The sequence below is a fragment of the Ricinus communis genome, chromosome 8, assembly GCF_019578655.1.
Source record: "Ricinus communis isolate WT05 ecotype wild-type chromosome 8, ASM1957865v1, whole genome shotgun sequence".
Taxonomy (NCBI): domain Eukaryota; kingdom Viridiplantae; phylum Streptophyta; class Magnoliopsida; order Malpighiales; family Euphorbiaceae; genus Ricinus; species Ricinus communis.
Window position 1 is genome coordinate 16,658,423 of NC_063263.1, and position 25,301 is coordinate 16,683,723.

General features: G+C 35.3%; 1 protein-coding gene and 1 pseudogene across 8 annotated transcripts; one reads left to right on the plus strand and one right to left on the minus strand.

Moving 5' to 3' along the window:
- Window positions 1–1,034: 1,034 nt before the first annotated feature.
- On the plus strand, window positions 1,035–2,039 carry LOC8286020 (annotated as a pseudogene).
- Window positions 2,040–2,440: 401 nt separating this feature from the next.
- Window positions 2,441–25,301, minus strand: LOC8286019 (tRNA ligase 1-like). Of its 8 annotated transcripts, XM_048377743.1 has the most exons (29): window positions 25,001–25,294; window positions 24,716–24,780; window positions 22,955–23,269; window positions 22,528–22,875; window positions 22,359–22,409; window positions 16,099–16,181; window positions 15,787–15,886; window positions 15,349–15,427; window positions 14,018–14,141; window positions 13,792–13,898; window positions 13,018–13,146; window positions 11,637–11,701; window positions 11,334–11,498; window positions 10,961–11,121; window positions 10,798–10,829; window positions 10,322–10,497; window positions 9,051–9,130; window positions 8,089–8,154; window positions 7,698–7,987; window positions 7,201–7,308; window positions 6,352–6,449; window positions 5,830–5,890; window positions 4,914–4,990; window positions 4,743–4,814; window positions 4,590–4,666; window positions 4,328–4,408; window positions 3,645–3,747; window positions 3,255–3,413; window positions 2,441–2,956 (listed from the first exon to the last, which is right to left on the minus strand). In XM_048377743.1, exons 3-29 carry the CDS (start codon window positions 23,069–23,071, stop codon window positions 2,564–2,566), a joined length of 3,402 nt encoding a protein of 1,133 aa, XP_048233700.1. In that variant the 5' UTR covers window positions 23,072–23,269; window positions 24,716–24,780; window positions 25,001–25,294; the 3' UTR covers window positions 2,441–2,563. The 8 variants fall into 8 exon arrangements, 7 of the variants coding, with proteins under 7 accessions (XP_048233700.1, XP_048233702.1, XP_048233704.1 ...); XM_048377745.1 differs by lacking the exon at window positions 24,716–24,780; XM_048377747.1 differs by lacking the exon at window positions 22,955–23,269.

The following is a 25,301-nucleotide window of genomic DNA, read 5'->3' on the forward strand; positions in this document are numbered from 1 at the left end:
GTTCTTTAAGGGATGAAGAAGATTGATCATCTTCTTTGATCATTGAAAGAATAATGCAAAACTAACTAAGTGTTGTAGAAAAAGAATTAAGTGTTGTAGAAAAAGAATTGCAGAAAATTTGCAAAAAGAAGAATAGTAGGTCGATTCTCTTCTTTTGTTTAAAGAATCTCTACTTTTTTTATAAAAATTTCTTTTTCAGAGTTTTTCTCTCAGTATAACACCGCTATAGTTATTCTCTTAACTACATTGAACAAAATAAACAACTTAAAAAATAATTATTCTTAATTATATTATAACTAATTATTTTTCTCTTTGTGGGCTTTGATAAATTCGATTGGGCTTGCAATTTTGGTAGTCCACGTGTCTTTATTCTCAGCTTTTTACAGCCGCAGTCCAATTAAAACTCATTTATACATTTTTTTACTCATATTCTCTCTCTAGCTATTGTCACCTAAAATTAAATAATAAAAATAAAATGAGATAATATATATATATATATATATATATATATATATATATATATAAAACATACAAATAAATTACTAAAATGTCTTAATTATATATATAGAATGTGATTGGCCATAGCTCTTATTCATACCAACGGTATCATGACAACGAAAGCTATTTGGCACTACATAAATCAAGACCCAATTAACAAACAAATTAAGTATACTTAACCTTAATCAATTAATTAATACGAACTATAATAATAATAGTGATAAAACCAATAATTGAGTAAGTCTAATGCAGGAGGAAGATAAAACATGTAGTATAATAGTTTTTCTAGTAAGATTATATTTATTTATGAAATTTTAACATCAAATTAATTAGAAAATATCTATATTTTTTTTTATTTTTCATTAAAAATATGGTGTAGATATTTTTTTTATTTTTACTATATAAAAATATAAAAAAGATAATTTTTTATTTTTAAAAGAATATGGTATTAGTAGTTTTTTATTTTCTTTTATTAAAAAATAACGATATCATATTTTCAAAAAAACAGTTAAAAGATATTTTTTTTTAAAAAAAAATTATACAATAAAAATAATAGTTTTTATTAGTTTTAAAATATTTATGAAAAGCTCCTAATAAATTATTACATTTTGTTTACACCAAAACTGAATTTTGACCCAACCCATTTACATTACATAGCCCGATCTCAGAAGTCCATGAGCTTGACCCAAGTTGATTAACCCATGACGCTAACATAATTTACTGGGTCGGGTCATAAACTTCTCGGTTCGGCCCTAACTTTAATTTGTCTTTCATAAGCACTCTCGCCCTTCCTCAACCTATCTTATATTTCCAGCAATGAACGCTACAACGAACTTCATTGAAGGTTATTTATGTTTATTTTATCATTTTGGTTTCATTTTTTCTGTATAATTTTTATTTTCACGAATATTTCTTTGTTCGATCCATAAATACTACACCGATGTGTATTGCAGACAACAATGATACTGAAAGCGATTGCGACACGAATACCGATGTAGCACCTGAATACTACCAGCCGATCTCACCACTTGCTGACGATGACTCCGATCCCGAACAAGCCAACTCCGATGAAGATTCTAGGGCGGAGAACGGAATCCGCTGTCTTCATCTAAACGGCGACGTAGAGCAGCAGAGCAGCAGCAGCAGCAGCGAGGAAGAAGAGGATGAGGAAGAGGAGAGAGTGAGAGAAGCGTCTGAATCGGCTATTTTGCGAGCATTTAGAGGATGAGAATCGAAGGAATGCTCCGTTGTCTCAAGAGAATGCTACTCGTGTTATCGAGGCCATGCGTGGGATTTCCTTCTCCGATTACACTCCTGATTGGGCGGGTCGGGTTCCTCAGGATCAGTGGATCCATCGCCTTCGAGCTTTGAGGAGCCAACAACAAATACTATCACCCAACACTTCTCTTCACAATTAGATTCTTACTCTTTATTGTTCTCTGCTTTTATTGCTGATCTATTACGAAAATATGTTGTCTTTTATTTAAGCCGAAATGTAAATCTCAACTTAAAAGTAATTTCACCTGATCAATTTGATAAAACTTAGAAAAACCATGCTGCTTGTTTAAGGATGTAGCTTACTGGGCTTCAAAAGTTTATCATGATAGGGATATTCGAAGGATGGGATTAAAGGCTTCAGTGCGTCGATTTCTGCAGCAAGTAATCCCCAAACCAAGGGAGAGTGAATGGAATGTTACATATGAACAAATGGAGTATGCTCGCCTTGATGCTTGTGTCTTTGAACTTGTGGCAAACTTGAGACGGACGACCACGGTCCCGACACTTGTCAGAATGAGTAAATCTGCAAGAGCCGCAGAAAAAGAATCGAGACAGACAAGAAGGAAGACAAGCAGGTCAACGAAAATCAAACTGGAGAGAAATTCAGGCTGTTTTTTCAGGGGCAGTGGAAAATTATATTTGCTTCACTTCCGCCTATACACAATTTCTCAACAACTAAAGAAACTCTTATCTACCTGCAAAATTTTGTAACAGATTGTACTCTAAAAACATACAGGTTTCCAATCAATTCCTGATCAACCAATTTTGGGACAAGTAACAAATGAACTCAATAAAATTCCAGCGTGCCGAATATGGTTATAGGTGATTCAATTTCAACACGAGTAGCTTTCCCCTCAGCGAGCAATTGCGGCAGCATGTTGGCCTCCTTGGCTGCTAATCCCTCTCCAGTCCATATGGTAACATGGGGCCACTCATTTTTTGAAACTATATTTTCACCGTCTACAGACCCAAGTTCTGCGTCCAGTGCAGCCATTTTGTCTGTGAAGAGAAGTGCAGTCAATTGCACTGGAACCTTTTGGTGGAGGAACAATCCATAACTTGCTACTGATGTAACACCGTGGCTTCTTTTGTGGGCAAGGGTCACGTGAGCCTTCTTAAGGTTGTGTTCAATGTCCTTGTCCTGGAGAAAGGCTTGAACCTTAGAGTTCTCCTGAGCCAGCTGCACAAGGAATGCGATCATTAGTATTGTGCAAGAATATATCTTTTGATCCATTAAATCAAGACATAAAATCTGTACATAAAAGTAGAGTCTTGACTAGAAACAACACAAAGGTAAAAAGGAGAACTCCTCACATGAGGATATTACATATTGACTACCTTTGATTTACCAGATAGGTCAGCCAAGAAGATTCTTGCCTTAGGGAAAACATTATAATGCCAAATCTACATATAACTTGAGGAAAACTTCATTGCAGATCCAATTTGAAGAAAATAAGAAAGGAAAAGCTATTGCTTACATTGTTGAGGAAACTGGAGATTTCCCTAACAGGCAAACTGACAGCAGCAAAAACAATTGTTCCGAGTTTCCTCTTTTCGGTAATTGGTGTTATGTATTCACCTTTAGCAATATTCTTTAGCTGATCCAAAACTTGCTTAACTGCAGAGTCAAATGGAACCTGTGTGCATACATGTCAGGAACGAATTCATCATCACTAAGAAAATAGGGAAGAAGGGGAGATGGGGCAGGGAGGGAGGGGAGAAAAGTTTGGGGTCAGGGGCTTGAGCATTCAAGCATTTTGAAATTAGTCTGTACAGATATTTCACTAGGCATCAAAAGTAGAAATGACCTAGCACTCTCCCTCCACCCACAGGTGCACTTCTGAGCAGACAAGATATAAGATGTAAACCTGAATGGAACTCAGATGCTCAGTATTGCCAAGTAAAACCTCTCGCAATCGTTTCTCCCAACTTGCCCACTCCTTTGCATATGACCCCTTGGTGGACTCCAATCTAAGCACATAGTAAAGATAACCAGTAAAACATGCCCATTAGATGGGGTGCAAGTCACAACGATACAAGTGGCACCACAAGAATAGCTTGAATCGCATCCCATAACAGACATGATTGAATGGGATGTTGGTCAATGGTGGAAACATAGATACTCTGGAGCAAATATAGACTTTATATGACGAGAAAGTGTTCTATGTTATTCAAAAAATTTAAAATGCCAAAATGTTAGCTTTCCATGGTATCTTTATATTGGAGTCTTGAGTATGTTAAATGTAAAAATCAAATTTGTTAATACTTTTTATCTTTTTCCAGAAACAAAAGGAACTTGGAAAAAGAATGAACAACTGTGAACACCCATGAAGGTAGCAAATCAGCCAACTTTAATACTTAAATCTAAACCCTTTAGCTTTCTTAAGAATTTCTACCAGCATAAAGACCTTCATAATCAGCAGTATTATACATTCTACATGAAAAGCAACATGCCTAATGCCGATATGATTCTATTCTGACTAAATCATATCAGAAAAATGCAAAGCCAAAAAAGAGAAATCAGAGTAGATATCATATTAACAACACACACCTGCCATGTCTGTTGGTGTGCAGCCTGTAAAGATTTATTCCCTCTTCCAAAATTGATCTCACAGGATCAGGCAGAGGGCTCCTGCACAAGCAAACAGGGTGCAAGAAATTAATTGAATGAATGGAAATAAAAAAGAAACAAAGCAGCATGCAAAAATCTCCATCAACAAGGCACCAGCTGAGCTCCTTGAGAACAAGGATCATAAAAACATTAGCCGCTAGTAAAAGAATTTGAGAATGTCTTAGGTTCACTTTATTTTTACCTATCGGATTTCAGCAATGGCATCTTCACTAGAGATCCAAAGCGCTCAATTAATTCACTCTCAAACTCTTTTCGACTCTGGAAAACACGAGGAGCAGGTCAAAAATTTCTAGAAGATAGGCAGAGAGACATGATTCAGCAGTAAATAAGATACCTTGCCATCATAAAGATGATAAAACATTAGCAGGACATATCCAGCGTTTGGAGATGCTTTATCCAGATTGCCCTAAAAAGTTTGAAATGAAGAAGGGCATTGGAGAAATAACCAGAATTTATTTTGCAATTATTTAGAAAGCTTTGATAAGGAAGAAGCAAAGATGAGTACCGGGTGATTTACTCGTTGAAGAACACGGAAAATGAAAACAGATAATGCGTCAAGAGAAAATGGATTTATATCCGTTCCTGAATTTAACATCCAACATGAATGTTAAATAAGAAACTAGAAAAAGATAACCATGAAAATCAAAAGACTAATCAGCAAAAAACACTAAAAAGTGAAGGCTGGCATAAACTGAATTGAGTAAAACTGAAACAAAACACCCAGCCCTGTATGGAAAAGCAAGCAGAACTCAAGTTTGTTTCAGGTTACTAGGAGCACCAAGGTGGAAATTAATGCGGTGTTTATGTCCTTTATCATCCAAAATTAAGGAGTGATCATAAACGACCAAAAGAACACGTACAAATACATTTATGTCCTTACGAAGCATCCACATATTTATCAAAGGAGCACCAATAATTGCAGTTACCAGAAAATAGAAACATATGGCATACTGAAGAAGCAGAAGTAATTAGAAACAATTAGTGTGGATTTTATTCATTTATTATTCTGATAAAGACTGTAGGTCAACCTGATGAAGCAACCGATCAGGGAAAACAAATAAGAAAAGGAAAAATAGTCAATAGGCATTTATAGCAGTCAGTTGCATTTTTCTATCCTATCATGTAGTCAGTATGATGTCCCAAAATCATAAAAGTTATAATCTGTCTGCAAAGCAAAAGATGCCTTTAGAAGGTGGAAAGTTAAGAATGACTTCTAAAAGGAAGTAAAACTAATTTCCAGTGCGCATTGGAATCTCACAATACGAGACAAGAAGGAATTTGAAAACAAGTTCCAAGTGACAAAAATGCACATACAGCATCACTAAAACAGCCACATGACTATGTCCAAAATTGGCACTGCAAGTTCTTAATTATATATCATAACATTACAAGTTAGCAACTTGATAGCAGGAGATGATAACCTTCAGAATCAGGTACAACAGGAACAGCTGAGGCTTGAGTTCTGCGGCACATATCTTCAATCTGCATCCAACAGGAAAAGCTATCATAAAATACGGGTCTTGAAGTTCATTTTTAATAAGATGAGACGCACAATGTTTCTCAACTAACCACCTATCAACATCAACACAGATGGAAATAAAGAGCAAATCCAGAAGACTAGAATCAACTATATCCTTTATTCCAGATGTCTTGCATTTGAACCAAGCAGACCAACTTTAAAAGAAAACCACATGCTGAAGAAAAAATAAATTCAAAGTAATCTGCATCCATCTAGGTTTCAAGCCTCTAGTTAAAATGACTATCTTGGATTATACAAAAAGCTGCTTTTAAAGAAAATCTGCAGTTATGACTCGCAGCCAGAGAAGTAGTATGCTGGTAAAGCAGGGGTCAGCAACAATCAGACCCCTTTCATTTATCCATGTCTTCCTTGGGTGCTCAGAGCATTGTGGTTTATTTAACTAGTTCAATGACAGCCAAGTTACCTGTCTCCAAACTTCTTCATTTGGTGCATTTTTGTCAGCAAGCATAATAGAATATGGTTTTCTCCTGCGCTCATCAGCAACCTTCTGCCAGTACCGTCCTGCCAAATAAAAAAATAAAAGAATCAAGACTCTGTTAGATGTGTTGCATATCCTATTATCAATCAAGAGTATATTATTGATAAACAGAACAAGTAACTTTTAGCCATGCGCAAAAGCAGACTTCAGAGAAACTGGTTATAGAAATCCTGTGATATGAAATCCAGACCAGAGTCAAAGACACTTCCATCCAATTGGAACATGAAAATCTATATGCATGACAAGTAAGCAATACATGTTTTGAATGTTCACTTCCCCAGTTGCCATATCTCAAATCAACAATGAATGAATGAAATTCTGAATCATGGTTTCTGTTTCTCTATGGAAAAAAGGATAACGGTAAGCTACTCATCCAGCAATAGTTTAATATGATGAAGATTATTCATCAAGAACGAACATTGCTAACACCACAAAAATTTTGTGCAAGTCATATGAGTTGTTGCATAAGTTTCTGAGAAGACGTACCGTTTGTGCTTCCTAATGGGCAAACTTATATAATGAACTAATTATTTGGCAGTACCTAGTACTTAATGCACAATAAACTAGCCATAAACCAATGGTGATGATTATCAACAACTTCAATATAACTACACACAACTGCGTACGAGATACAAAAACATAAATCGAGTTATTTGTCAAAGCAAAAATTCTATAGCCTCTCAATATGCAAAATTCAAGTTGTCTTTCAACAGCCATAACCCAGAACCACACTGATCAGAGTGGCTAGCATTCTTGCTCCATAATATCTCATACCTTTGACAAGGTCCCCCATCAAACTATGGATTGGCCGATCATCTCCAAGTCCTCCAGGAGCATTTAGTAACTCCTTGCACAGCGCAGACTTAGCACAACCAGGTATTCCTGAATAATGCAATTTGGAGGTAAGTATCATGACGAACCTGTAGTATGAAGGGACTATAAGATATATTTTATGAAATATCTAAAATATTCACTCCAAAGTTTGCCCAATAATTGGATTCTTTTCAGTAAGAATGTGTTCTTACATGGTGAAACGCATTGCTTAGTTGCCAAAATAATGAGAGAAAAAAGCTAAGCATGGATATACCAAGAGAAAAAAGAGCAACATAAAGCCTTATCCATTCCTTGAATATCTATAAATTAAAATGATAAATCAACAAATGTTCAGATAATACAAAATAATAAATGCAATTAATCTCCTCTTGAGTAAACAAGCAGCTCATAAGTTTAAACAAAAACTTCTCTAATAACCAATTAGCTGGTAGTTTTACCTGGAAAGAATACTATCAAACCCTCATTCTTTTGAACAGTGTCCTTCACCAAGGAAATAGGGCTTGGAGGTCCCACCTCCCGCTCTGTCTCAAGATCACCCTCTTCATCCCTGCCTCCTTCTATAATGGCCAAGAAATCTTCAGCCCTGACTAAACTTCCAGCAGATCCTATCAGAGCCTGATTCTCTGGATTTCTACTTGCAAACTGTTCAAGGAAAGGCTCAGCTTCACTCAGGTATGTCGAGGATGACAGTTGTTTCTTTCCATATTTTCTTCTGATGTATGCGGCCCTGATTATTAATGTGAAAATAAAAGTTCCCTTTCTAACCAACCGCACTGAAATAAAAAATTAAAGGAACTCAAGCTCAAATAAAGAAGCACAATACACTACCACTCATCAAGCATCTTGCTGAGTTCTCTCTGCTTTCCTGCTGAGGTACCCCATATTTTCATTTGCCTGTAATTGGAAAAATAAAAATAAAAATAAAGATTTCAGCAGAAGAGATTTGGCCGCAATCTAAAACATAAAAATTTCAGAGAAGTCTTAAAATATATAAGAGCACTAAGCAGACTAAAGTCATAATTCTCTCACAGTAGCAAAAGTACAGCACAATTGACAATCTAGAAAGCATAAAATTTGCAGTTCACATATTATGATAGAATTTGAATCACTGGTCAAGCTACTGCATCCATAATCCATGATACAAATAGAGGCCTAAGGCTTTGTTTGTATTGAGAGAAAAAAGAGAAAGGTGAAGAAAAGAAAAGAAAATTCATTTATTTTCTCTGTTTGTATACTAAAATGTGAATGATAAAGGAGAGAAAAAGCAGAAATGGTACTTTCCAACATACCTCTGATGCCATGAGAGGAAATCACAAAAACAACACATGCAAAGATTTAAATTACAAGTATATCATTTATGTTTAATAAGTATGGTGACATGACAATAAGTGCACAACAGCAAGAAATACACCTTAATAAATCTTTTTATTTTCCCTTTGCCTCTCATGCTTTGACAAGATAGCCAAACAAAAAAAGGAAAATGAAACTCTTTTCTTTTCTTTCCCTCTGCTTAATTTCCATTCTTTTCCTATGCCCAATTTGTGAACCAATCAAACAAAATTTAACCATGTATTTTCAATCAAGAATTGGGGTGCTACAGTAATTCCTAGTCAGCATGGGCAAATCAATGAAAATAAAACATCCTATATCTCTACGGGAAGTATTTAAGAAAAATTCACCACGAATCATGCGCATATGAAACACCAAGAAAATTGCCTGATATCACTAACAAAGTGGCATGCTTTTTTGTTTTTTATGCAAATTACTAAAGACAAGAAATAAAAACTTACCTTAGGTAGTAGGCTTTGTAAGCAGATGGACCATCCTTGCTTAGAATTGACAGACCATTGCGGATCAAAAAGGTCCTTAACTATATAAAAAATTTAGTCACATGTCTCGTTCAATCCATTTAGAATAGAATAAACAGTCCCAATGTAGAACTAATGATCTCTACGGTGGAAAAGAAGATTTAATATGCCGATCACAGATGAAGTTTAGATGTAAAACAAAATACAAAAACCAAAAGTCAATTTTGGACCCTCCTCCTCAAGTGACAAAATCTCTCCTAAGATTTTTTTCTAAGAAGAAGGAGAATAAGACATAGGAAAATGCATAACCCAAAATAACAGATAGAAAAAGAGGAAAAGGAAAAACAAAAAGAAAGAAGCACCCATAAGCTATGCTGAATAAAAGTCAAAGGCACTTCTCTAAAATCCTCAAAGCAGCCAAGCAAACCACTATCTCCCTCTCTAGACTATTTATTAGGTGTTGCTTGTATAAATTTAAAATTCAAACCCGCAATTGTTATCGCCAAACATATAGAATTACTGGATGTTCCGGAATAATGGTTGATAATTCAATTCTAGTCAGCCAGTCTTGGACTAACAGAACTCCACCACATGGCTCAAATTTGAGTAGTGATAAATGGGCTTGGGTAGACCTCATTTCCAAAAACTAGCTTAAAGGAAGAGGGTGCCCAATCCACTTATATACACTATAAGTGCCCAATAACCAAGCGATGTGGGACAAATACAGCTTCTAACACCCTCCCTCATGCTCAGCATAACATTCAAATGGGAAGGGTCCAAACCCATCATCGCAGACAAAAGGCCGGCTTTGATACCAGCATAAATGGGCTTGGATATATACCCATTCCCAAAAGCTAGATCAAAGGAAGAGGATGCTCAATCCACTTATATACACTATAAGTGCCCAATAACCAAGCGATGTGGGACAAATACAATTTCTAACAAGTAGAAAAACAAGTGAACAAAGTCACAATTTTAAGAGCCAAAGTGATCAAGGACAACTGGGAATATATTTTTCTAAACTTGTGTTTAAGCTTCAACTAACTTTTATAGGAAAATGGTAGCAAACATTCCTCAAAGTTCCGCCACTAAAAGGGTTCTATTTAATCCTCCCCAGTGAACCCCATGCATCTGTGTTTCAAAAGAACAATGAATGTGTTATTACATAAAATTTACTGACCTTCGGGCATCAAGTAGACTGATACTTCATTTTATAAATATACATCAAGGGGAAATTGTTGATATGCACATACCTTATACGTAAGAAATTTTAATTTTATCATTAAATTTGCATCCTCATCAGCTAAACCATCCTTTGGAAGTATGGAATCACTGTGATTTACACTTTCCCCTATGTTTTTTTCGTGTTTTGCAATTTCAGCAACTCCCTCCTTATTGGCCTTGAATAAATTAATATCAACAAAAAAACCTGAGTAAATATATAGGTGTCAGAAACAAATTCCAAATAATTCATTATGCTCCATGGTCCCACCTCCTGCTACTTCCCAACCCTCGCCCTAACTTCTTTTCCTCCTATCTCTATCACCAACCAACTTAAGGAAATGATAGAAATAAATAGAAATGAATCATGTACCCCAGTTAACCTAAAAGATTATTAAATATATTGCATGTACATTTTACCCCTTCATGAAAGAAAGGGGAAATAAGCCAAGACACACTTGCTTTTACTTTTGGTATTAAAGCTAAAAGTTGGGACAAACATTTATACCTCGATATAATGGCCATAAACATGGGTTGTGCCTACAAATAGCAAGGCTTTAGTTAGGTTTCCAATAAAAAAAGCATAACATGGATAATGAAGAGAGAACTAGCATTATTTATCATAAAGATCCTCGCAAATTGAGAAATTAGAGTGTATGATCAAACAAAACCTCATCTCCTTTTGGTATCGCCGAAATCCAGAGTCACTATGGACATGAATAACCATCTTGTAGAAAAGGCTGTCACTCGATACAGAATCAATCTTTTGGAAGTTATGGTAGCATTTAAAAGCAACAGGGAAGCGTCTTTCTCTCAGCAAACGTATCATCTCCTGGTTTAGTTCAATGAAGAAGCAAAATCATTTTAAGAGAGACAAAAAGCACCTGTCTTAGCAAAAACGTGGACAATGCACAAACCATAATCAAGCAGCTAGAACAAAACCTAAAAGCAACGGCTATTGCCATTTTCCATTAGGCTACTGTTACAAGAGAAAAAGGGAGAGCAAAACTTTAGGGTGGGGGGAAGCAAGCAAAATGGATGAACCTGAAACTTGGTAGTTGAAAAATCAGCAGGATGAGCTTGTAAAAATTTTGTAACAACAGATCTGTCTGCATTTCTTGAATGGGTATCACCACCATCAATCCCAAACCAGTCAGTATGGTCAGGGCAAAAGGAAGAGCCAACACTCTGAAGTAGTGCTTTTAATTGCTGCAATAATATTTTGACAATGAAAAAAATTATATTTCATCAGATACTTTTGACAAATACTCCAATTTATACCATCACAACCTACATTTCTAAGAAAATCTAATACACTACTTCACATTAAAAAATATTACCAAGTACCTGTTTTTCATCTGTCCTATTTGCAGCACAGATTTCTCTTAGACTTGGTCCCAAATCAAGTTCAGCTGAAGTGTAAAGAAAAATTAGAAGACCAGACAAAAGTAGGCTCATTAAGTTATGAAATATGAAAGACAATTGGGAATCTAGCAGATAATATTCATCTACTTGGATACAATTCCAAACAATCAAAATAATCTTAAGCAAATTCATTTAATGATTACTGGAGGACAAGATGGGAAAGGGTAATGCATACAATGGCTCATGCAAGTTGATGAAAGTGAGCTAAATAAATTGGAACCAGGAAACTAATTACACAGGGTGTTAGATAGGACCAATAATTTTAGCGGAGATTCAGAAAAGAACTATCTGCAGAAGCAATTGTAAGAAACAGAATAATTAATTATTCATAACAGGGCATAGCAGGAGGGTGAAAACAGACAGAACTACATCCAGTCAAACCCTGATTAGCTCAACAGTGAATGATTCTTAGGCATAGGAGCTCATTCTATTCATTCTTTAAGAGACTGTATCCATTGGTTACTATTTTCAACCTTTTTTCCGTACTTTTTCTCCACTATGCTGCACATTCACTTTAATGTACTTTAGTTTTATCATGAAAAACGGAAACCTAGCTTAAATGATGGAGGGAAAAATGATTTCAAATTTCTATTTTACTCAAACATTTCTCAGCAGAATGTAACTTACAGACAACTTATGACTGCCCATATCATCAGAGTCCAAACAGTTGAATATTCCAATAGTTTATCCTCTTGCTATGCTGCATATTATTACAAACTTATTTTCAACTTCACCAAGACAACAAAAGTATAGCAACTTACCCAAACAAGACAATATGGACCCAGTTCCAAATATTCTCTTTAAACTTAATTTCATCTAGTAGCAAACTTCCATGTAGGTCTACCTTGATTTATTTTCATGGGAGTTTTAAGACCGTATTCAAAGTGAAACCCACTATATATGTGCTCTAAAACTGAAATAAACACCTGGCATTTTTTTCCAAGATTAAATAGGGACATCAACCCCCCAAACCTCCATTTTGATCAAGAGAGACAAAGAGAGGAAATTTAACTTTATTTTCGGTGCAAAATTGAGAAAGCTGAATGTGTTTTTAATAAATGTCTTCTGCATGAATTGTGTATACCTCAATCTTACATGAAGCTAACAAATACAACTACTAGTGATATACTCATCAGTCTTACCTAGATGCCTTCTAATTGTCAATACCCTTTCAAAATTTGTTTTATTTAAAAAAAGAAAGGCAGGAAATATTGAGAATGCAACATTCGGACAATCAGTTGCCTAAAATGTCAAGTTCACACAAAGCAGAAATAATCTTCAACCGCAGGGCAAAGAACCATACCTCCTTCAGCTGGTGGAGGAGGATATTCTCTCAAAGCTTCCTTCATGTGTTTTGAGCTATCATGACTTACGATACGAGCCACAAGACCCTCCAAAATTTCACCCTGCACCTTTATATGGTCTTTTGAACCTGCATATCCATGAAATTTTAATTAAATACAACAAATCAACTCATTTAAATACAAACAAAAATGGTAGCTTATAATGGTTTTACTAATCCCACCAAGGATACAAGACCATTCGTGTTAATAATTCATTTAAAGCACAGATTGACATAAGTCAATTCGGTGGTAGAAGATATGAGTATCTCCAATGGCACAACAGCAGCACTTCTCAGGCTTTGATTACAAAACGCTAAGATGTTAGCAGAGAAATGAAAAAATGGAATTACTATCAGGCACCATCTTTTCAGAAGCGTACAGTTACACCATGCATCTTCTCATTTTCATTATTATCTCAGAAGTTCTATGTTTACAACCTACATCACCTGGAAACATATGTAGTTGTGTGCATGTTTAGAAGTATAGCTTGGGCCGTTCCCAAAATGTTTGCAGACTATCCTGCTGTTTATGCCCTAACTTATAAGGTTGTTGCCAGGATGGTTTGCCAGTAAATTCTGAAAACTGAAGTCAAAACAGCTTTATTTATGACAATTACCCTAATGAATAGTTCAGTGATATTATAAAAGGCTAAGACACTTTTGATTAAAAACTATAATTGGACCAACAACCAATTGAATGATAAAAAATCATCAAAGATAATTTAAGTTAAGCACCTGGAACAGAAATATCAGCAACTTCATCGAGAGCCCTACAAACAGTGGTTGCAGTTCCTTCTTCACATAATGCATCATAGGCGGCAAAAAAAGATGTCACCGATTTCCTTCATTAACACACAAGTCCATAGTTAGAAACAATGACTTGAAACTCTATCGTATAGCATCTTAATTAACTATCCTAATTCTTATAACTCACTGAGTATGCATATTTTTTTATTATCACCTTGTTGAAAACAACCAAACATGATTTGTGGGAAGACGCCATTTCCGACAAAAGGCAATCACCTCAGGAGTTGAGTAGAACTTTGGCTTTCCATTGCCCAATTCTGTGACTGCTGTCACCACCGCTGTAATAAATAATAGGTCATGAAAGCATTAGCAAGACAATTGAAGGGGATCCAAGAGACTGGACAAACCAAGTGACAATATTTGCAAACAGATAGAGAACAGTAAAAGTTTGTTCCCAAGCAATATAATAAATGCATGAAATTATGTTCACTACATTAGAGTCAACAACCAAGGCCGTAATCTATTTCCTTCTTGATAAATGGGCTTGGTAGAACTCATTCCTAAAGCTAGCTCAAAGAAAAACGGTGCTCAATCCACACATATACACCATAACAGTCTAGTAACTTAGTGATGTGGGACAAATACAACTTCTAACAACCTCCTTAACGCTTAGTGTGACATGCAAATTGGTCGGATCTAAATCCATTATTGCAGACAAAAATCCAGCTCTGATACCATGATAAATGGGCTTAAGGTAGAACTAATTCTCAAAAGCTAGCTCAAAGGAAGAGGGTGCCCAATCCACACATATACACCATAACAGCTCAGTAACTTACTGATGTGAGACAAATACAATTTCTAACACTTTTGGAAAGCAATTTATGTTATGGGTAATTCTTGTCTGCACTAGTTATATACACCGTAACAGATAGGTGAGTAACACGTAGACTCAATTTATGTTATGAGTGTTTTACGCTTTAGCACTGAATAATTTTATATATTCTCAATTATTTAAAACTAATGATTATTTGTCACTCATCTAAAGTTTCAAAATTCCAATACTAACGAGAGATCCTGATGGTACAAAACCCAACGCCTTCAACATGGCAAGACAATAACCTAATGGTTTGCTTCATGCAGCAATATGTGTTTGCACAATCTTTCAAGCATATGAATAACAAGAAAAATTTAAGTGGCAGTTGCAAAGGACTGATTTATCCTATGATGTAAAGCAAACATCAAGATGCCAATCCAATAACTACAACCACCATAACCACAAATAACTTATAGCTTCCATGTTATAGTTCATCAACTGTTATACTGCCACCAAAAACTTATGCATGTGCATGCACCAACCCAATCCTTTACTTATTACCCTAAATCACAATATCCAAATCATTCCATTAAGACAAAAGCAGACATTGTGCAAGTATATTTTAAAAATTAGACTGTGTGACAAGAACCCATTCACTTGAAAATCCTCCATAGTTATTATAAGTTGTTAGTTGAAAATTAAAAAGATAAAATATTTTGAAAAAATACTACCATAATCCTCTCGAGGACGTTGCCCATGGTCTCCTAGAACGGCGGTCACCAGTTCCATTGATATGCACATCCGATTTCTCTGAAAGAAGAAACAACACTAAAAGGTAAATGATAAGATTATAGCAATTATGCCCCTACAGTTACAGATTCCAATTCAGAGACTAAATGATAACCTAGCTAGAAACGTAATAGAAATTAGATCAACTTCAACTCAGAGAAAGTCAAGCCTTAATAAAGATAATGGGCATTATACATATACAGAACTTCATGATTTGAATCTTGTTCAAAGATTAAACAAAGAAGATGCTGGACTAAGGAGAGCAAAATTACACGAACAATCAAAATTGAATTGACAAAGAAAAATGGGGCAAGTTAAAACGGGACCTCTTAAGATTTAGTTCTACTTTCATTCAATCAAAAATACTATTCAGAGGTTACCTCAAGAAACTCATTGAATTCTGCTTGCTTTCTTGCAGCTGTAGTTCCCCATGCCTCACGAAACATCCGTCCAAGAACAAAGACACCAACAGCAGTGTATCTACAGTGGAAAAACTATATTCACTTGATGCAATCATTAAAAAGCAACTCTTGGTGATCAAGGCAGCAATCAAACATGTGGCCAACAATTAGTTTAATACCAAAGAATAAACTGAGAAGTTAAAAAGTCCCAAACAACAAAAATAAAGAACCAAAGAATTAAATCAAAAAGGATAATAAAGAAAAGAGAAGTAAAGGATATTAAGAACTTACATATTTCCAAAGCTATTTTTTGCATATGCTCCACCCTTGTGACCAGCATACATAAAAAGAGACCCAGAATGTTTAAGTGTGACCTGTTCAAAATGTCAATGCCAACAAAACCAACTAATCAAGAGTATTTAAAAAAAAAAAAACTTAATTGTTTGACTTAGCATATATAGCTGTATACTTATTTAGGAATTATAGCTGTAATATTCCTGTATTGATTTCCTGTAACTATTCCTATATAGTTGACTTACCTTTCTTGTAATTATTCCTATATAGTTGATTTACCTTAAATAGGTCTAGATATCTTGTATAAATACCTTGAGATGTATAAAATAAACATAAGAGTTTTTTCAGTCAATTGTTATTTTGGTATCAGAGCAAACGAAAAAAAAATTCCGCTACCTTCTGTTGTTCAAACCCTAGCCGTCATCTAACTGCAGACTTTTTCCGCTGCCTTCTTTTATTCAAACCCTAGCCGTCATCTAGCTGCAATGTCTACTAAAACTAACAACAAAGAGATTCCTGATAGAAAGAAACTCTCGACGGTGACCATTCATGAGAGCTCTTCTCCAATTCATATTAAATTGGATGGTTCTAATTATCGTGTTTGGTCAAAGATCTTAGAGATGCATATTGCTGGCAGGAAGAAGAAGGGTTATATTACTGGAAGAAATGTTGCACCTACAGAAGATGATCCGGGCTATGATGAATGGGAAGCTGAAGATGCCCTTGTCAAGTCTTGGCTTATTAATTCCATGACTAATAATTTGATGTCACACTTTTTTCAGTGTGGGACATCTAAAGAAGTTTGGGATGCGGCTAAGAGGAGCTATCTTGATGTTTCTGATTCTTCCCAAGTATATGAACTAATGAAGAGGTCATTTCAATTGCGCCAGGTTGGTCGACCTCTCCCAGAATATTACAATTTCAATTTTCATGGAGCTTGATTATCGTAGGCCCAATGACATGACATGTGCTGCTGATATTGAGAAACAAAGGAAGTGTATTGCAGAGGACCGCATCTATATGTTTCTTGCAGGTCTTGATCACAGTTTGGATCAAGTTAGTAGTCGTGTTTTGGCTACCTCCCCTTTACCAAGCTTGGAAGAAGCCTACTCTTTAGTTTGTCGTGAAGTGCAGAGACAAGTCACCATGGGAACAGAAAATCATTCTGAGGCTTCAGCTCTAATGATCCAAAAGAGCACCTCTCAGGTGACTCCTTCTGTTCCTGTGAATTCTACTGCTTCCAATTCTCGCTTCTGCACTTATTGCAATAGTACCAGGCATACAGTAGATGTTTGTTGGAAGAAGCATGGCTATCCGAAGTGGTATAAACTTAAACAAGCTGAGAAGAAAAATAAGAAATCTGCTCAGATTGTTGTTACTGACACTTCTCCACCTTCTGCTTCTCATGTCTCTCAAATGTCTCCTCAACAAGGTAATTATAGTCTGACATATGTTTCTACTGCTTCTAACACTTGGGTTATTGATTCAAGGGCTACTGACCATATGACTAGTAATTCTTCTATATTTGCCTCTCCAATGTCTTCACCTGTTAAGTCTGTACAGGTTGCTAATGGGACTTCTATGCCAATTACATTAGTTGGGAATGTCTCAATTTCTCCTACATTCTCAATGTCATCTGTCTTACTTGCCCCTGATCTTTCTAATAGTCTTTTTTCCATTAGTAAGATTACCAAAAGTCTTAATTGTTCTGCAATATTTGATTCTACTCATTGTGTCTTTCAGGAAAAACGTACGAAGATGATGATTGGCATGGGTAAGGAAAGAGGAAGTCTTTATTACTTAGAGGGGGCTACGAAATTTAAATCTGAACCTAGCCATGATTTTCAAGTTGAGAGAGAATCGTTTGATAGAGAAAAGATTCTTTTATGGCATTGTCGTTTGGGGCATCCATTTTTTTCTTATTTAGAGGGTTTATTTCCTAAATTGTTTCACAATGTTGCTATCTCTAGTCTAAGATGTGAACAATGCATTTATGCTAAAAACCATCGTGTTCCTTTCAAAACCAGTTTCAATAAGAGTTCTATTCCTTTTTCATGTGTTTATACTGATGTGTGGGGTCCTTTTTCTACTCCATCTGCCTCAAGCCATAAATACTTTGTGTCTTTTATTGATGATTGCACTAGCGTGAGCTGGGTATATTTGATGAAATCTAAAAGTGATGTTATACAGGTGATTTCTCAATTTTACAAAATGATTGTCATATAGTTTCATACTCAGGTCCAAGTTTTTCATTATGACAATAGTCGTGAGTTGTAAATCAGTCTCTTACTAATTTCTTCCTAGAACATGGTATCCTACACCAAACAACTTGTGCCTACACACCACAACAAAATGGTATAGCAGAGCGTAGGAGTCGTCATATCCTTGAGGTTGCTAGGGCTTTAAGAAAACAGAATGCCACTGTTATGCCTTCTCCTGACTCTAGTGCCCCTCTTGATGATACTACCATGCCATCGGATGACTCTTCTACTATTAACCCTGAGGTATGTGTTCCCTCTCCTACAACTTCAACTTTAGAGAAAGATTCTAGTCCTGTAACATTAGAAAATGCTATTTTGAATCCACAAGTTATGGATCACGATCATGGTAGGAGATATCCCCCTCGTAACGTAGAGAACCTGATAGGTTGGGTTTTTCCAAGTCATCTTTTAATGTCACTTATCCTATTTCTAATTTTACCTCTTATCATCGTCTGTCTAAGGCTCATCTAGCTTTTGCTCTTCAGTTGTCTTCTGTGTCTATTCCTAGTCATTTTCAGGAAGCCTTTGGAAATCCTAAGTGGAAGGTTGCTATGGAAGAGGAAATGAAGGCTCTCCAAAAAAATTCTACTTGGGACAATTGAAAGGTACAAGGCTAGACTGGTGGCCAAAGGTTACACTCAAACCTATGGGATTGACTATCAAGAGACGTTTGCTCCTGTGGCTAAGATGAACACCGTTCGAGTCATTCTATCTCTTGCAGTCAATCTAGACTGGCCATTACGCCAGTTTGATGTAAAAAATGTTTTTCTCCATGGTGATTTGATAGAGGAGGTGTATATGGATCCTCCTCCAGGATTTACATCAGGAGGAGGTAAGGTGTACAAGCTGAAAAAGGCATTGTATGGGTTGAAACAATCGCCAAGGGCATGATTTGGGAAGTTGAGCTACTCAATGAAGGAGTATGGTTTTAAGCAAGCTTTGGCAAATCATACTTTGTTTTATAAGGAGCATGATGATATTACCTTGCTTATTGTTTATGTTGATGACAGGATTATTACAGGTAGTAATGCTAGTGAGATAGAGAAACTTCGAAACTGCTTGGCCAAAGAGTTTGAGATAAAGGACTTGGGGGTTCTAAAATACTTCTTAGGTGTTGAAGTATCTCGATCCAAGCAAGGACTTTTTCTCTCCCAGCGGAAGTATATTTTAGATCTCTTAGCTGAAACTGGTAATTCTGCCTGTGAACCTGTAAATACTCCCATTGAGGTGAATCATGGTCTATTTATCTATCCTGATCAAGTTCCGACTAACAAGGAGAGATATCAGAGACTAGTGAGAAAGTTGATTTATCTAACCCACACTATGCCTGATTTATCATATGCAGTTAGTGTTGTCAGTCAGTTTATGTACAATCCAAGTGATCGACACATGAATGCAGTGAATCGTATTTTGGCTTATCTGAAGTCCTCCCCAGGTAAAGGTATTATGTTCTCCAAACATGGGCACTTGGATATTATGGGTTACACTAGCTCTAAATTGGATAGAAAATCTACTTTAGGCTATGTGTCATTCGTTGGAAGTAATCTAATGACTTGGAGGAGTAAGAAATAGAATGTGGTGTCATTGTCTAGTGCAGAAGCTGAGTACCAGGCTCTTCATCATGCAACCACAGAGCTTGCTTGGTTAAAAATTCTCTTAAAAGAACTCGGATTTGGTCCAAAGAAACCTATGGTACTTTATTATGATAACCCTGCAGCTATTGAGATAGCTAACAATCCGGTTCAACATGATCGAACTAAGCACATTGAACTTGACAGGAATTATATCAAGGATAACCTGGATTCTGGTATGATAGAAGTTCCTTACATTAAGAGTGCAGATCAGTTGGCTGACGTGATGACTCACCCTGTTACTAGTGGCTCATTTTATGCATCATTATCCAAGTTGTGCATGTATGATATCTATGCACCAACTTGAGGGGAGACTTAGCATATATAGCTGTATACTTATTTAGGAACTATAGCTGTAATATTCCCGTATTGATTTCCTATAATTATTCCTATATAGTTGACTTACCTTTCCTGTAATTATTCTTATATAGTTGACTTACCTTAAATAGGTCTAGATACCTTGTATAAATACCTTGCGATATATGAAATAAATATAAGAGTATTTTTTCAGTCAATTGTTATTTGTTTGAAATAAATATCATATGTAAAAAGTCAGTTGAATGGAACCCTTGCCAATTCATGACACTTGTGGGTGTAATTTCATTTTCTGAAAATGCCTACAAAGTTCCTTTTTTTTTTCTAAGTTGAAAGATTTAAATTCCACTAACCATGAGATTTCCAAACATGAGAATTGAATTCTTGCAATCAAGACTACCCAAACACTAAGAAATCAATCTATCAGAAGTAGTAAATGCCAAAAAGATAAGATATTCCTAGAAGTAACAACGGCAACTATATGTGATATGAATAAGGTGGCATTTGGTAAAACTGAAAATTAAATGGAGAAAATTTAAATGTTGAATATAATAAATACTGAGATTTTTAAGTACTGAATCTAATCAATATGTAGAATCTAATCAATATGTTTTATAACTATAACTACTGAAAATGACTAAAATTCTTGGTTGGACATATAGAACATTATAAACATTAATTTTTAAGATTTAACCACCAAATATATATTCGAAATTATACTAAAATTAAAAAAAAAAATTGAAAATAATCATATAATGAAAATATTTTTTCATGTATATATAAAAACAAAAGCATAAAAGTCAATAACAATTTAAGAATATATAAAGGACATAAAATTCAAATAAATATATTTTGGTTTGTTAGTGATAATCTAAAAATACATTAACGGGTATAATAGTCACACCACAACAAAATATTAAGAAATCAATAACTTGGCATTAGTATACCATTTTAAGTTAACTTGATTGAAACCTATGAAGCACCGATACTCCTCGGGGTTTGCCGTATGCGTGTCGGACACTCTGGGGACACCTAGACACAGAGACACGCTAGGTACACATATGGGACACACCAAAAAACGTGTCCTTAATTTATTTATTTTTTCTAATTTCAAGCGGGGACAGGTCGGGGAGACGGGAAATATTAAAATTTGCAAAATTATGGGGCAAGCTTGATGGGTAATTTTTAAACATAACTTTAAATCTAATGGGTCAAATTGTAAAAGCATAAAACATAAGAACATAAAACATAAATCCCAAGCCACAAAACTCTAGCCATTCAATACTTCTCTTTCCCCTTCGATGGACAAAAATTTGGGTCATTGTTGTTTGTAGATGAAGTGGAAGAAAATAAAGAGTTGAAAAATGTTTTAGACGTGTAGTTTAATTTTTATGAATGTTATTTATATAAGTTTATATTAAATTCGCCGTGTCCCCCCGTATCTATATCTCACTTTTTAAAAAAATGTTGTGTCTCGTACCCGTACCTGTGTCTGCGTCCGCATCTGAGTCTGTGCTTCATAGATTGAAAATTTAAGGTTTGGTCCATATTATGAATTGAATAGACACTAGCGCTGTAAATTTTAGTCGTTATCTTTGATGAAGTACCATAGAAGCGGGTTCTCTCTTCCTTTATGGCGGAACCAGACAATCTGCCTTGACTTGGATAGAGTGGAAGCATAAGTAAGCGGCATGAACCTTGTTGATCAGCGAAGGATATAGCTAAAGAAATACCTGCATCTGGCTTGAATTTGGACTTAACTAACCCCGAAGTTTGGTTATCTCAGCTAGCAAATATTTATAGCGCAGGCTAACCGTCCGTGCTTCATAGATTGAAACTCTAAGGTTTGGTCCATATTATGAATTGAAAATTTTAAATTTTAAGTGATAAATTGGGTTATCAAACACCCCCTAAATGTATGCACCTATTATCTAGCATGAATGTTTTCCTGGCATAAACAATTACATTACCGAGAATAAAATAGGACCAAAAACAAGAAGAGAAAACTACATTAGTATTTGATAACACAGCTTCTATAAAAGTCATTTACCTCCACAGTAGCCAGGTCTTTAGACACTATCTCTATCATTCTGATCCTAATCTGTAGACATAATTAGAAACAAACAATCAACTAACAGAAATAATCAACTAGATAAGAGCAATAAAAGACATGGAGAAATAGGGTGTAAGTTTACCATACAAGTAGAAATAGCACATACCTCCTGATCAGACTTCTCATTTTCAAACTTAGGATAAAAAGTAGCTCTAATTTGAGCTTGTGCATAGGTGGAATTATCAACTGTAAAATTTTCCAATAAATTACCCTTAAATAGCTGACTCAAATTCACATTGCTTTTTGGAACCACATTTTCAACTTCCACTGCTCCACTCACTGTTCCATAAGACCTAGGTTTCCATATAACCTTTTGACCATCACTCTGCTCAACAGTTTCACCTATACTTAAACCTCCTATTCTATCAGTAACGGCCGCCACAATCGACGAACTCTGACTGGAAGTAGAGGTTTCCCCATCCTGACTTGGCTTCGGTTTCCACTGTTGCCTTCTCTGCAAATGTCAATTAACAAGTTTATTGAAGAATTATATAACTATTGAGAAGTTAAACTAAAAATGAAATTATTTGTACCTGAGGCATAATTACATGAGAAGAAAATGAAACAGAAGGGAAAAGGAAAGGTTTAGATTTGACGTTGTTTGAAAAGAAAGGAAGAGTTAAAGAAAGTGTGGCGAAGATGCTTCGCATTTATATAATAGGGACTGATTGAAGAGGTAAGGATTGTTGAGTTAAAATTTTGCGGCAGCACCAGCTGAACTGGAGGAGGTTTCTAGAGAGGTTTTTGGGGATTTTATTTTTTTCTAGGAAAAGTACAAAAAGCTTATATGGTGTTGATGTGTTGTCATGCTCTAATTATATTTCTCCCACCTTTTCCATCTAATTTTCCTGCAAAACAAACATCGTTTCTATTCTAAACAAAAAGAAACCAAAAAAAAAAAAACATTGCAAGCAAACACCTACTACTATCCAAAAATCACCAAATTACAGTTATTAGGATAATAGGATCTCAGAACCCATATCAGCATCCACGCATCAAATGCACTTAACTTCAACGTGTAAAAGCATCAATCTCCTAATCATGGGTAATCTCGAGCAAAAACCAGCAAATTATTTATCAAATGAGCCAATATTATTAAGAAATCCAATCTGATGAACCATACAGCCCATCATCGTTCAACATAATTGAAAAGCTGAAAAGAGAATATCTAATTTATTGCTATTTACCTCTTCTTCGTGTTGCTCTTAATCATAAAGATTGATGCATTTTGGAGTTGTACATATGGATTAAGCTAAAATTGTTTGATTTAAAGGTTGGGATGGAGAAGATGGTGGTGGTTGTGGTTGCGGTCGCAGTGGTGGCGATGGACAATACCAGGAGCAGAAAAAGGAAAGAGATGAAGAATGTGAATATGGTAGGAGTTTGACTAATATTGCTATGCTGGATTGTTTTTTTATAAGTTGAGATGAAGGAAATGTTGTTGGTGGTGATGATATACACTACAGGCCGAGGCCGGAGCCGGAGTTGGAGTGGGAGAGGAAATAGCAATAAACAATATGGGTTATTGTACAAATAAGCTCCTGAACTATAAGCGATATGCATACTAAGGCTATAATCGAACCGAACCGAGCCGAATATCAACTTATTCACACTCGGTTTGTTTAATTTTAGCAGAGGCTCAAATTTCGCTGGAGCTCGATTCGAGCTTTCATGATGGAGCTCGAGCTAAGCTCGAAAATAGCTCGAGTTCGATTTGCAAAAAGCTCAGTTCAATAAATAGTTCAAGCTCGGTTTGAATTTAATTCATTATAAAAACTCGAGTTCGAGCTCGTTAAGCCTATATTGGCAACAAGTTTGTTAAGCACAATTCGAGTTCGACGTCGAGTTCGAGCTCATTAAATATTTTTAAGAAATTATATTAATCAACATCTAAAATTATAATAAGAAATCATGACAATATCACATATAGCAAAATAAAATAAAAAATTCAAATTTGTAGCAAAAAGACCAACAGAGCATAAGAAAACAATACTAAACAAATCATATAAAAGCATTAAAAAATAATACGAAAATGCTAAGGATCTCATCCATATCTCATTAAATAGCAATTAACCTTGTAAAACATACACAACACTTCAATTGAGAAATATCTATCAATATTCAAAATCAAAAAATTATATTAAGAATATGAGAATACTCATTTTATATATTAATAAAGTCTTTTATTTAGTAAAGACTCTTGAATATATTTTTAAATATTCAAGACAAAGCAGCTAAATAATTTGGAAAAAAAAAAAAATTAAATATACAGCAAAGTGAAAACGATATAATACCTTGCAACTAGTCACCAAATCCATAATTTGACTCTCCAAGAACTTGAAGCTTTTAAATTCAGTGCCTAAATCAATACTTTAAATCATCGATTACTCAATTAACCAAACAAACCAGTCCACGCACTGTCTCCAGACAGCGATCGATCTATTCAAACAATTCATAAAACATAAACGAACAAACAAATAAATAATCAAACTAATTCCAAAAAAAAAAAAAATCAAAATAGAGACTACCCGAAAAATAATTAACCAAAAAAAAAATAACATAACAAATAGAATACTTACAACGGCAAAATGAAAGAATCGAAGAGAGGAATCGTTTTAGGGTTTGCAGAGTTTCTTTCTAAAACGCCGACTTTCTCTTCTTTTCTATCTTCTTTTTTTGTTTGGTGTGGTGGTTGTTTCGTTGCTAAAACGTTTTTTTTTATTTTGTTAATTTTGACCGAAGGAAAAGAAAGAAAGACGAGAACCCATCTCCAATTACACCAAAAAAAAAAAAAGTCCCGGACGTATCGGCGATTATGAAATCCGGTTTATGAAACGGGAACACGTCCGGGTTCCGTTTCGGTACATTTGCGTGTCTGTG

Excerpts from the sequence above, each read along its gene's own strand:
- LOC8286019 (XM_048377745.1), bottom strand. The coding sequence starts at position 23,071 with ATGCGAAGCATCTTCGCCACACTTTCTTTAACTCTTCCTTTCTTTTCA. Across the intron at positions 15,887-16,098 it reads AAAAATAGCTTTGGAAATAT|ATACACTGCTGTTGGTGTCT; the intron begins GTAAGTTCTTAA and ends TTTCCACTGTAG. Across the intron at positions 10,498-10,797 it reads TTTATGGCCATTATATCGAG|GTTTTTTTGTTGATATTAAT; the intron begins GTATAAATGTTT and ends ATATTTACTCAG.